At 39.1% G+C, this 14077-nt stretch overlaps 1 protein-coding gene across 1 annotated transcript in view; it reads left to right on the forward strand.

Moving 5' to 3' along the window:
* The window catches only part of CDKAL1 (CDKAL1 threonylcarbamoyladenosine tRNA methylthiotransferase), a 440703-nt gene extending 428071 nt beyond the window's left edge, over positions 1 to 12632 (forward strand). The window contains exon 16 of the mRNA XM_076330630.1: positions 11937 to 12632. Coding sequence (XP_076186745.1) covers positions 11937 to 12143 — 207 coding nt within the window. The 3' untranslated portion in view covers positions 12144 to 12632. The remainder of the gene's footprint in view (positions 1 to 11936) is intronic.
* Positions 12633 to 14077: the final 1445 nt, after the last annotated feature.

Genomic DNA, 14077 nt, shown 5'->3' on the forward strand with positions numbered 1-14077 from the left:
GTTCTACGGACCAGTGTCCTTTTCTAAATAGAGAGAAGTGTAACACTGCAATGACACTGAAGACCTATAATACGTGATAACAAGAAGAAATGAAGAATTATATTTCTCATGTACCTATGTGCACAAATTATTTGGAATGTAAAGTGAAGTACTCTGAACTAAGGAAATTCTAGAGTTTCAGTTCCTCTTTTCCATGTAAATGCCAACCGTATTATGTTTCAGCCTTTAATTATGTGCTTATGCACTATTTTCACACACAAACACACACACACACACACTTGTTTCCTTCTGTGCACAGAGCTGAGACTATTCATTTAATAAGCTATTGTTAGATATTTTTCTTCTTCATTGTTCATTGTGTAATAGCAATGTTGTTTGCTACATGCTGTTTAAACCTCACTCTCAAGGGAGTTGCTCATTTCTTTCTAACCTTTCCTATGACCACCATAGCTAAATTTCAGTGCTTCAGAAACAGTAATGTTTATTTTTACATTATCCTCCTGAAATGCAGCTTTCGTCTTCCCATTTCACAGATGAAGACGAGGCAGATGTTCAAAGTGTCCGCTAGAAGGTTAGTGTAGTGAACAAATTTAATGGTGGTCAGTTTACAATGCTTGGAACTAGGTATTTACAAATGATTAGAATTTTGTAGCATGTGTTCAAGCAAATTGCAGCAGTGACTGTTCAGCATTTAAGAGAAACTAACTCCGGGGTATGAAGTCTCAGAGAAAAAGAGGAAATTAGTACTTGTTACTTCATGGTTAATTCCAGAGGAACTGATTTTCTCCTCATGAGCTAATCCTAGGAATTATCAGATATAACCTAATAGAGCACACCATGTAAAACCTGTGTGGGAGAAGACTGAGGTCCAGTGGATTCATTGGAGGCTCTCAGCTGAGGTACAAATTGCCAGTATTTGAGCGTGGTAGGGCGCAAGTTCGTGCTTATGCACTTCAATCCTTTACAGATACAGAAGTTGGTTGCCTAGTCAGACCACCCTCTGAACGATACAAATGCTCTCCTGAGGGTAGATATTTGTTACAGCCTGTAGATTGGATACTTACTGTTCTTTGATGTCTTAGACAGAGCGCCAGGGTGCTATCATGATTATCTAGCATAAAATACACAGCAAGCCAAGAAAGGTTTTTCTCATGTAATCTTTATTGTGGAGAAGGGCTGACGAATCATTTGTAGAGACTGGGGATACAGAGATTGCGTTAGAGCAGTTAGGCTTGCTAATCACAGAAAGTTACCATTGTTTGATGTTTCCATGAGAGAGTCCTCCATTAACTGCAGTTGAACTTGACTGAGTGTGAAATTAAAAAGCAGACTCAGATTTCAAGACACTCCCTCAGGTGCTCAAAAGTATGCTAACTGGCACTGTGGGAGACCTCCTAAAACAACTAAGGAGACTTAAAGGAAAGGGGCCATGACAATATGAAAAGAAAACCTTTGTATTATCACTGAACCCACAAAGTTGGTCAAGATCAGTCACACTTTATTAATTGTTAAATGTCAGGCTTGCATGAAATGCTCCTTTTTGCCAAGGTCTGATTCCAGCTGTGCTTGGTGAGCATCTACAGACCCAGGAACTTGAAGTGTTTAATACTGGGCAGAAAAGTCTGTGAAAATGAATGTAAGAGAAATTGTCAGGAGACTACATATTAGGGCATTGCCTAGCTTTAAGAAAATGTGTTTAAAACTTAAACTTGACAGAGATAAAAGGTTTTAGAGGCTATGTTGGCTTCTTCTGACAACTGGAATCTAAGGCAGGAATTGTAGAGACCTGATTGCTGGCTTGCATTGTGGCACTGGAGACAATTTAATCCTCTTTGTTTGTTTCTCTACCTGTAAAATGAGGGAGGCATATAGATCCCACAGCTACCTACTGGTATGGAATTTGAAACTCTGGAAACTAGTATCATTCCTAAATATTAATAATGCTCATTTTATACCATGTTTATTATCCGTGAGGTTGGAGCGTAAGAAGGGCCGTATTCTTTGTCTCCGTGATTGTCTTATAATACAATGTTGAAATCTCTTTGGAACATTGCATTTGTAACGCTCGGTTCTGTAGGAATAAATGAAAACACCATAAATTCAGGATTATGACATATTCTAGGATTAAGGGGAAGGCTTTAGCCAAGAATATGTACATATATCAGTTTATTCTACTTTGCTCCATGTGAAAGATCTTTAAAAGCTTTTCCTGATTTTGAGAGAGAATGTCCCTTGGATATTTATCACAGTGTTCTTTTTGCAAATAACAATGGTTAGAAAGGTTTTTAGTATTTTATGCTTTCTGCCATTTGGAAGTATAGAATTCCTCTTAAAGATAGTGTTTTAATATATACTCAGAGAGTTCACTTCCAAGTAAAAGCAGTATTACTCATTTTGCTGTTGATATGTGAATATCATTCAGTTATATTGGTGGTTCTTGTAGCATGAATATATATTTTCAGATCTAGCTATTCATTTTACTGGGGTATGCTTTCTGATGGAAACCTTTTGTGTCTTTGCCTGTAGCTACCGTTGACCTCCATATAATTGTCATTATTATTTCAAGATTTAAAAGGAAGGCGAAAAGGTGATGGTCTCTTGAAGGCTTGTGCTATAAAAAAAGTATATCGTATTCCTTTTAATAATCTCATTTGTAGAACAGTCTTTGAACATTCACATACTGCTAGTTCTTTATCATTCTTTCATCATCCAACAAACTGGGAAAATTGTTGGATTGTAAACACAACTTTAAAATACTTATTAAAAAAAAAACAATGAAAAAACAATGAAAAATCTCTATGATCCTTTAAAGAAGGAGGAAGCTGGAATCCTGTGGAATGATATCTACAAAGACAGGCCATGGTTATGCACACTGAAAAATGGTATCTAGTGTTATTACAATTAATATACATCCTGTAATTCACTGTAATGTGTTTTCAAAGCCGTGAAGCCTGTGCTGGTGATCTCTAGGAAACAGATTTATCTGTTAGCCAACTAATTACCAGATAAGTGCCCAGAGCAAGCACCTGCCATCTCCTTCATAAAACTGTGCTATGCACAGGGAAATAAATAGTGACAGATCCCCATCCTGAATTTGTCCACATTGTGCTGCTAGGTTCATTCTTCATTTCAAGTCATTACTTGGACGACTGTGATTTTTGAATCACAAACTTTTTCTGCTTAAAAGATCTCTCAGTTCTCTTGCGGTTGCAGGTGCTAACTGGAATGCCGGCTTGCATGTCACTTGTTTCCGGCATAGTGATTGACACCTCCCACACCTTATTAAAAAAAAAAAAAAAAAAAAAAGGCAGCTCAGAATCCAGACATCACACTGACTATTTTTCAAAATGTTGCTTCTGACCTTGAATGACAGGTTATTTTGACAATGCATTATTTGTATAATGGGAGGATACTAAGTTTAATAGCAGCACAAAATACAAATTTGTAAAAAGAATCAACTCCTGGCTGGAAGCATTTATGGGTAAATATAAAGAAACAAGCTAAAACAAGTGAGTATAATGGAAAGCAGCACAAGACTGTGTTTTAAACATTTTGGAGGTGTTTTTGGCTTGGGTTTTCTTGGTTATTTGTTTCTCTTCTTGTTTCTTTTGTTAGTTGATCTTTTTGGTTGTTTTCCTCCTCAAAGTGTACATCAAAAAGGAAGTCATTTAACAAGCCCCAGTTACTCAGCCTTCTGTCTAGCTTTTAACTGCGTTATGAATTTTGAGGGTGCATTGAGGGAATAATCCTTAAAGACTATTTGGGGGAGGAAAAAGAAGTAGGTGGGCAAGGGCCTACCCTTAGGTAAGAACACTGAAGAGAGCAGAGAGATGTCTGCCAGGAAAAATACCAGTGGAGACTTACAGTAATGGTGGGAAGTTCAGGTACAGTAACTTATATAGAGAGAATTGATTTCTTTTGTACTCTTACATGGGAATATTAAAGTTTGAATTTAATGTTAATGTAGGAGGAGGAAGTTCCAGAGGTGGGTCAGTGTGACATGGACAGAAAGTCATGATATGACATGTCACTCCAAATTTGTGTTCCTATTGGCATCTCTGCTTTTGTTTATTAGGAGAGGCCATATGGTCAGATGATGCAGGAGAGAAATGGGGAGAAGTAGAAGGAAAACAGGACAGACAGGAGGAGATTGTATTAGTAATCAAGGTGAGAGGTAGTTGAGTAATGGGAAAGGTGTTCTTTCTACGCTGACCAAAGGGATCAGACAGATCATGCAAGTGTTACTGGGAAAGAAAAAAGATTTTGCTGACTTGCTACACAGGTCAGAGGTAGGCCCTAGTTAAAGATGATTTCCATAAGGGATGACAAACCTGGAAGAAACTGTCAGATTTGATGCAGCTGAGCTTAAGGTCAATCAATCTCTATATCCTCCCATTATTAAATGTATTTTATGTTTGTATTTGACCATGGTCCAGCTGCGAGGAGTATTGCTTACCTGACTTGATGGGGTCATGTGTAGTGATCTTGATGTAAATTAGAAATTGGTAACTGGAACAAGTTCAGCGTGGGGTCACAGAGATCGTCAGGGGCTGGAGCACTTGGCCTGTGAGGAGAGGCTGAGGGACCAGCCTTGTTCAAACCTGGAGAAGGGGTGGCTTCAGGAGACCCTAACAGAAGCCCCCCAGTGTCTATGGGAAGGTTATTGAGGAGACCGAGCCAAGTGCTTCACAGTAGTGCATGTAGGAGGACGAGAGACAGTGGGCATAAGTTGAAACGAGAGGTTCAGACTGAATATGAAGAGAAACATTTTCCCCATGAAGATGGTCAAGTAGTGGAACAAAGGCCCAGAGGGGCTGTGCAGTCTCCATCCTTGGAGATTTTCAAAGCCCAACTAATTAAATCCCTGAGCAAACTAGGCCATAGCTGACCCTTCTTTGAGCAGGAGGATAGACCAGATGCAGTCTGAATTATCCTAGGATCCTATGACAGACAGTAAGACAGTTTTAGTGACTACAGCTATTTGCAAGATGCTTTGATTAATTTATTTTCTTGCTATAACGTCAGTGGTAATGATTTGGGGTTAATAGATTAAGAAACCTAGTTATTGCTAAGACTTTGACCATTTACTGAGAAATTAATAATAAATCTGTATTTATCCTTCAGCTCAGTTCTTTTGCCTCACTTACATATTAAAACATACAGTCATACATCACACACATACACAAATACATATGTATATATGCACACAAAAAGAAGCAGCAATATGAAATCCTTTGCAAAAGTGCCTGTCTGCTTTATTTCTTTTTTCAAGGTTTCCCATTTCTTAAAATGGGTAAGTAAACTCTGTGTGTATTTGGAATCAGTGAATTCCTAGGAATGGTGTACAGCTGATAACATCTGACACAAGCATGCTTGTAGATGGCATTTTCTCTTAACAATATAGCACTATGCATTCATTGGAATACATGGTGGCAGGGATGCTTCTTGGGGGAATTACCGTGTTAATTCCATTCGAAACAAATATTTTGTATGGCATTTATTTTCTACTTTAAGATCAGCATTCCACATTTGCAGAAGGTTGGTAGAATTTCATAAGTAATAAATCAAAGGAGTTCTCAATACCTACAGACTAAATGTGTCTTCCAGAAGTATTCAATAAAATTTAATTTACATATTTTTTGGATGTGTAATCTATGTGACCTTCAATAACTGTTTGTTTTTTAAATCTGAAAAATACCTCCAAAGAGTAATAGCCCAGAGTTTCAAATGGCGCAGTAGGATATGTAATGCATATTTTAACATGTTTTCTTTTAATTTGTCACACACACTTGTTGTGCATGATTATATAAAAGTCCGTATTTTTAAAGCCAGTAGTACAAGCGTGTAAAATGTACTTGGTTGGGCTAAAAATTCAGAAGTCTAATTTATCTTGAGGTATGCTCAGTCAAGTATTTTTTCACAGCAGTTAGCTAACACTTCAAGCTCTAACAGTGCCCCTGAGCCATAAAAGAAATTTGCGTGTAAGAAATGTTTTGAATCTATTAAAACCTCAGCTCAGAGCTAAAGAGTTGCTCTCATGTCTTTGTTGACTAACATGAAGTGAGATCTTACAAAAAGCTAGGCTGTGATCGACAGATGCCAAAGCTTAGGTTTTGATGTGATTATATATTTCTTTCATGCACAGCAGTTTAAGTCTGGGACTGGAGCTTCAGAAAGACAGCAATCAATGGGTCTGCGCAAGAGTACACAAAATATATTACTCCTGGCAGTCGTCAAGGCAGAATTATTCAAAAAATAATCTGAAATGCATTTGATCATACTCTAGATGGTTTAATAATTTATATTATACCTTATTAGCAAAGTCTTGTGTTTACTTTGTGGCTGCCAAAACAAGATGAAAGGCTGCCTCCGTGGAAATACAAGATGCTTAGCTCAAAGTGTCTGTCTTTGCATTCCAGTTTGATAATTTCCTTTCCTCGCCTCATTTTGATTAATAGTATATAGGTTTAAATCTTAGAGTACCTTTTCCTTCATTGCGGTCCTTTTTAGTGAGAGCAACGCTCCTTATTAACAACAAGTCTACCAAAGAGTTTATGGCCTATCAAGACTTGAATTAGTATAAACACATATTTCTGGAAACTTCTTTACGTTAGGATTTCCTCCAAGTATTTTTTGGGTAAAAGAGGCTTTGGATTTAGTTCTAAATTCCACTGAACTGAATCATTATGCTAATCTTCCTGAGTCTTGCAGCTACAAATGTGTGATTTCTGAGCTCAGCTTAAGAAACTGGCACTCTGACTAGTGATTGTGTATAGTAAATATCACCAGTTATTTCAGTTCAGAATAGTACAGAAATACCTTGAAGATTTCCTTGAAAAGCTAATGCACTGCAAATATTTTATCTAGAGATACAAATAAGGGCCTTTCAGAATTAATACTTCTATAAAGTGAGAGCACAGGGAGTGGACCAGTGTAACTGCTAGTTCAACAAATGAGAACTTTGCCTCCACCCAGTTTTTTTACACCAAAGGTGCGTAAAAGAGCTCTAATAAACTTGGTTTTCTGTGGAGAACTCCCCTCCCCACAAAACATGAAACATCTTTTCTGCAGGTGTGTTGGATAGCTCTTCAAGGCAGATTATATGGGAGGATCTCAGAATATAGCACTACAGTATTGCAAACTCTGAAGCTCATATGACAGCCCAGAGAAGCTCTTGTAATTTGCCTTGTCTACCCTAGAAGGCTTAATTTTAGTTTTACTTTCTGTAACTTCATCCTCTCCCCTCCTTCTCTGTGCATGCAATATACACTACAGTATATACTGTATACTTCACCTGAAAACTAGTTCCTCAAACAGAGCCTACAGAAGGACTTTTTGCCAAATAAAAACATAGAGAGTGTGTTTTTCACTAGCACAGCTGGCAATATGATACTGGTATGTTAGTAAGAACTGATTATATTCTAGACAGGCACTTCGCTGTTGTCCAGACTGCGGTGAGGGCCACTCAGCCCTTAGCTCAGGCTTAAGAGAGTGCAGGAACGTGGTCAGCTTAGGAGCTCTTCCTCTTCCCACTGAGAGTTTTGTGCCATGTCTTACAGAGCTGCACGACAGACTCTTCGGCAGAGGCATCTACCTGCAGGTGTCTCTGAGAGATTATCCTGTTTTTAAAAGCTGTTGTAGGAATTGCAGGGGGGACAAAAGGCTGCCATTTTCTAAAGGAGCCTTTCAGTTGCAGGGAACCAGATGTACCCTTTTTTACAAATGCATCTTCTGTGACAATAATAATGGAAATTTTCAAGGAAGCCGGTGGTACTACCCATGCGTCAGTGTTGCAAGGCAGAATTTTGGGGCAAACTAGAGAATAGTTCTTAGAAAACATGGATCAGATGAACATTTTCATTACTTTTCTTGAAAGAAAATATTTGGCAGGATCATCTGAAGAGATACATTATCAAAGCGAAATGCAGTAGTGTTTTAAGTGATAAGCTGTGAAGTACATCTTAAAGAAAAGGGTCGCTTGAGTTTGCAAATTGTGATCTTTTTGTCCATATAAGAACAGTTTAATCCATGAGAAAATTTGTAAAAAATTCAGGTTAGCAAGGTAACAGAAGTAGTATTTCATGTATGCATCTATTGAAAGAAAAACGTCTGGTTTAAATTGTTTGACAGTCTCTTATATGATCTGAGATACTGCAAAAATCTGAAAGTTTTGAGCAGTTTAGAAAATGTGACTACTGGTAGAAACAAATGCATCAGAGTTCAAAATATAAGATAGAAGGAAAACAAAAGCATAGTGAAATTGTGAGAATTGTACCTCCAACCCAGTTAATTTTCAATATTAGTAAAATACTGTAAGAGAAAAATCTCATCTACAGAAAGAAAATAAAAAATGGGTTTAGTAATTATGATCATCTAATTTATGGGAAATACGATAAAGTAAGGAAGAAAATGGGGCTCACAACTTTACAGGCTGACTTACTCAGATGAAATACCACTGGGACAACTGGCCGTGGGACCAGTGTCGTTCCCCACCACCGGAACTTTGTAAACCTTGCTAAAATCTCTTTTGCCATTCTGTCCTACTAGCAGTATGCAGCACTACCTAGTGCATCTGCATTGCATATTGCAATAGAGGTTTAAGAAAACAATATGGTAACAACAAAAAAAACACAGTATAGGCTATTCATGATCAACATTATACCAACAAGATGAGACTATTTGGTTTTATGTTGGAAAACAGAAAAACTGTAAAACAGAAGTGAAGTGCCAGTGAAATCACTACTGAAAACCACTGCACAGGAACATGAATGAATGCATGTGTCGTGGTTTAATCTCAGTCGGCAACTAAGCACCACGCAGCCGCTCGCTCACTCCCCCCTCCCCCGGTGGGATGGGGGAGAGAATTGGAAGAGCACAAGTGAGAAAAAACTCGTGGGTTGAGATAAAAAACAGTTTAATAATTGAAATAAAATGATAATAATAATAATATGATAATAATACACAAAGCAAGTGATGCACAGTACAGTTGCTCACCACCCGCCGACCGATGCCCAGCCAGTCCCCGAGCAGCGGCCCCCCCGGCCAGCTTTCCCCAGTTTATGTACTGAGCATGACGTCACATGGTATGGAATGTCCCTTTGGCCGGTTTGGCTGTGCCCCCTCCCAGCTTCTTGTGCACCTCCAGCCTTCTCAGTCGGTAGAGCATGGAAGACTCAAAAGTCCTTGGCTAGTGTAAGCATTACCTAGCAACAACTAAAACATCGGTGCGTTATCAACTTTGTTCTCCTCCTAAATCCAAAACACTGTACCAGCTACTAGAAAGGAAATTAACTCTATCCCTGCCGAAACCAGGACAGCATGAAACACTAATGTAGTAAAGGGGGAAAAAAGAAGTCCCTCAAAACTTTTCACAAGTTTGGGGCTCTGAGCTTGCCAGCCAGCTCACGGTGCCGATGTCGTTCCCTTGCTCGCTCTCAGCGCCGCCAGAGCCCAGCTCCGAAATTGAAAACGTCCAGCGACTGTTCCCACACGAAAGGTGCCAGGACTGCAAGCTGTCGCTGGCCCTCACCTTCCCTTGACACCCCTTCCACATCCCCACAAACACTGGGGCTGTGAGCTTGCCAGCCAGCTCAGGGTGCCGACGTCATTGCCTTGCTCGCTCTCAGTGCCGCCAGAAACCAGCTCCAAAATTGAAAATGTGAAACTTGAAAACTTGTGTTTGAAGTGTTTTGCTGGCTGTCCCCAGTCTCTCAGGGACAGGTATATAGGAACTGAGGCTGAGCATATAAAAGGAGCATTGAAGAGAAAGTTACAAAGTCATTTATGAGGTACTGGCCATTTTATCTGTTTTCTAAGGGATAGCATCTAGTCTTGTGCAACTAAATATTCAGGAGTTTACTGATTATCAAGCTATGTAGAAATATTTAATAAGGAGTTGGGAGTCTGATTGTAGTCAGCCAAATTTGAAAAGTCATGAATCAGTGAAAATTAAATATCAAAAGAAATCAGTCTTCGGTTGTATTGATATTTTTACAGCCTTATCCATTCTTTTAAATCACCTTAGCCCTAGTGTTAATGTACCAACAATACATGTAAAAACGGGTCATGACCATAAATTATGCACCTTAGATTGCTAGAGATTTGTGAGACCGCAGAGAAAAGAAAGGCTTTATAAATGTCTAGAAAGAATAAATTGCAAATGAGTTTTGATTCATATATAAAAAATCCTTAATACTATATGGTTTCCAGTTTATTCTGCAAGCAAAGGTTAATGAGCTTTGATTTTGGGGGATAAAATAGCTGTGGCCAGTTGCTAAAATTTCAGATGCCTTAGGAATTGATTGTAATTAATAACTTAACAATATGAAACAGTTTCACAGTTTTCGATGAAGGTAAGATGTTCTGCGCAATATAGACTGAAGTCCTGGAGTAGTGTTGTTATTGTGCCTTACACTGCGGAGAACTACACCCCAATTTGCTTACCTGTTTCCTTTTCCTCGGTTTACCCGGTTGGTGGTCTTCTGGGTGCAGTATATATAAGAAGTCCTCCCCATTTCATAGGTCACTTGTTCAGTAACTCTTTGCCTGTGTGAATTGTGATCAAAATCATACCTCAGATGTCAAAATAGCACTTACGCCAGGCTGTCATTTGCCTCTTTGATGCTTACTTACCCAACCAGTAGCAATCATTATTTTCCTTCTACAATTACTATAATGGAGCTGATTCCTGAAATGGAAAACAGAAGGCAGTTACAGACAGTTTGAATTGTGCTGTCACACTTTCATGGGCAGGCACCTTTCTTGGAGCTTTGATATTTCTTCGAGTTTGCCCAGAAATACGTTTGATAAAAGAGGGAGTTGGGCATCTGGTCTGTATTTTCATGTGACCCTGTTTCAGCTGCTTGGAAATACAAGATTATCCAAATAGGTACTTTCTGGGTCCCTGACTTGTTTTATACAAAATGTGAAGGGAAAAAAAATAAAATGGACCAACCAAAAACCTTTTTTAACTGGAAAATTTCAAACCAATTAAAAATCCAGCTGAGCTCAGTTGAACTCCTAAGACATTATTGAAATAGAGGGAGGAAAAAAGAAATGATGAACAGAAATATTTAATCTTATGATGCAAGATCATTACACCTTTGTTTAGTTACATCTTCACCACTTAGGCCTCTTGCGAATGTCATCAGATTACAGTTTTAATGGATGTTTTTACTTTTGAGTATCTACCATGTTAGCGTGCTGAACTGAACAAGGTTGCAAGAGAGAAGAGTTTCTTATTCTTTCTGCTTGGATTTTCAGCTGAAATAGCAACTCAACATCTGTAACTTGTGCTGCAGTTAAAAGTCCTCATATTCTGGGGGATCTTGGTGTTTGCAGTCAGGTTGAGAATGGTAATGGCAGGCGCAGCAGGGAACTTGGATTCAATATGCTGAATGAGAAGGTGAGTGTTTTAGCACAGCTGCCTCCTGAGGGTCAGGGGAAAGGAAAAGCCCAGTGGGAGGATTTTCAAGCACCACTGAGCTTGCACACCAGCAGACGATGATTGACTTTAGAAAAGCCCTGCTGTGCAACGGATTGTTGTGGTCCCCTTTATCACTGGTTAGACATTTCTTTTAAAGAAGCCAAAAATGGGAGAGTAGTGAGATAGCAGCAAAACAAACAAATAAAAAAATAATCATCAAACAACTCTCTTCGATGACATTGAGGTCTGGAGATTTGTTTCTGTTGCTAACAGCTTCATTGATTTGGCAGTTAATTTCATTAGAAAGATTGACTTTGTATGGCATTGGTAAGATTTCTGTATGAAAAGCTGACGACCTGATGATGATGCAGTGCAGGTTGAATTGTTGTTTGTATTGAAAAGGGATATTAATTTGAACCTCAATATAAAGAGGAGATTTCATTTGTATTTGGTATGTACAATCAGAAATATATAACACAGTTTCAATCTTACTATGTGCATTTCTTCACAGGAGTTCAGACATGCACCACGGAACGGCACGAACTGGAAAGCACACCCTTCTGCTGAGATCCCAGTGAAAACACCTCTCAGCTCGTGGATGGCTTTGCAGCTCCCATGGCAACAAGAAGGAGGTGGACTGAAGATACTATCTGTCAGTCTGGCTCTACTGGCAGTTCTTGTTATGTTTTACTACGGAGGAATGAAAACAGAACTGTGAACTGAATGAGGCTTTTATGAAAACAATAAAACTGCTGTTTAAAATCTTCAAAGGAAACACTTTTACCAACCTTTTTTTTTAAAAAAGCTAATATAAATTGGGCAATAATTTGTACTCACCCTATGCCTTTCCTGTCATTCATAGGAGAGAATGTTAATAAGCTCTAGGGAGACCTATCTTGCCAAAATTTGAGATCCTTCGTTGGCAGAACAGTTTGTTGCATCTTTCCTCTTCTTTTTTCTAAAATGATGCAATGTTTGCATTGCTTACTCTTTTCATAACTGCTGTAGCAAGTAAAATTGCATGCAGGAAACTCATGAAGTTTGTAAGAAATCTTTCCATTGAGTGATGTTGGTGATTTTTATGGGCAGAACATTTAAAGCTTTCTTAAAGATTTTGCTTAATGCAGTGTGATGGTTTGATATGTGTCTTTTTACATGAGAATCAAACACTCCTGGGCCATTAAAGTTTGTCATTTGTTGCTATTGATTTTGCTGTCATGTCTGAAAGAATTTTTGGACTGCCATCTTGCCTCTCTCAACTTCACAATGAGTTACTAGGCTTTGTTAATACAACAAGAATTATTCTTTTACATAGAAATAGTTTTAAAGGTATTGGGTTTTTATCACTGAATGGGAAGGTGGAGTTCTGGTGGTAGAGTTCTGTTAAAAGATGGATTTAATACAGTCTCTATAGATTTAGTATAATGCTCAGAACTAAATGTAAATCTCATATTAGCTGTGCATTGGATCATGCTGTGTATAAGACAATATTGCTTTGTTAGTGGGGAGGTTACATTTTGCACACTGCAAATTTCTAATTACTTTCTTCAAGCCATTTTTGTCATGACAGGATCTCCATGCATCTTGAGATTGTGCTGGTCAGTCAGGGAATGGTCTCTGTGCCCAGTTCTGCCAGCACCTGACTGCATGATATTCTTCGTTCTTTCATGCTTTGTCACCTTTCTGGATCTTCATCCAAACTTCCACTTGCAAAGTCTGTTTAAAATCTTAAGAGCAGGAACTGTATTTTTTTTTAAATATGTTTGTGTTGTACCCAGCACAGACGGAGCTGAGCTGCCTACATGGCTGTTGTGGTTTAACCCCAGTAGGCAGCTAACACAGAGCCACTCGCTTACCACTGCCGCCCAGCCCCCCCCCCCGCCCCCCCACCCCCACCCCCCCACCCCCGGTGAGATGGAGGCAAGAATTGGAAGGGTAAAAGTGAGAAAACTCGTGGGTTGAGATAAAGACAGTTTAACAGGTAAAGCAAAAGCTGCGCACGCAAGCAAAGCAAAACAAGGAATTCATTCACTCCTTCCCATCGGCAGGTGGGTGTTCAGCCATCTCCAGGAAAGCAGGGCTCCATCACGCGTAACAGTGACTTGGGAAGACAAACGCCATCACTCTGAACGTTCCCCCTTTCTTCCTCTTTACCCCCAGCTTTTATTGGTGAGCATGATGTCATATGGTATGGAATATCCCTTTGGTCAACTGGGGTCAGCTGTCCCAGCTGTGTCCCCTCCCAACTTCTTGTGCACCCCCAGCCTGCTCGCTGGTGGGGCAGTGTGAGAAACAGAAAAGTCCTTGATGCTGTGCAAGCACTGCTCAGCAACAGCTGAAACATCCCTGTGTTATCAACACTGGTTTGGTCATGAATCCAAAACATAGCCCCATACCAGCTATGATGAAGAAAATTAACTCTATCCCAGCCAAAACCAGTACAGTGGCTCTACAGTGCAGATGAATAATCCCCTAGGAGAAATGTTTTGTACTTTATAAACTGAGGATTCATAATATTTACAGGCAATTAATCAGGAGGTTCCACCATGATGCTTTCAGTACAGCCTGTAAATTATAACAACAAATGTAACTGTCTTCAGGAAATTAGGTGTGTAATGAGTTGAATATTATATTTCTTATTGCAACCACTGA

Source organism: Aptenodytes patagonicus, chromosome 2 (assembly GCF_965638725.1).
Source record: "Aptenodytes patagonicus chromosome 2, bAptPat1.pri.cur, whole genome shotgun sequence".
NCBI lineage: Eukaryota > Metazoa > Chordata > Aves > Sphenisciformes > Spheniscidae > Aptenodytes > Aptenodytes patagonicus.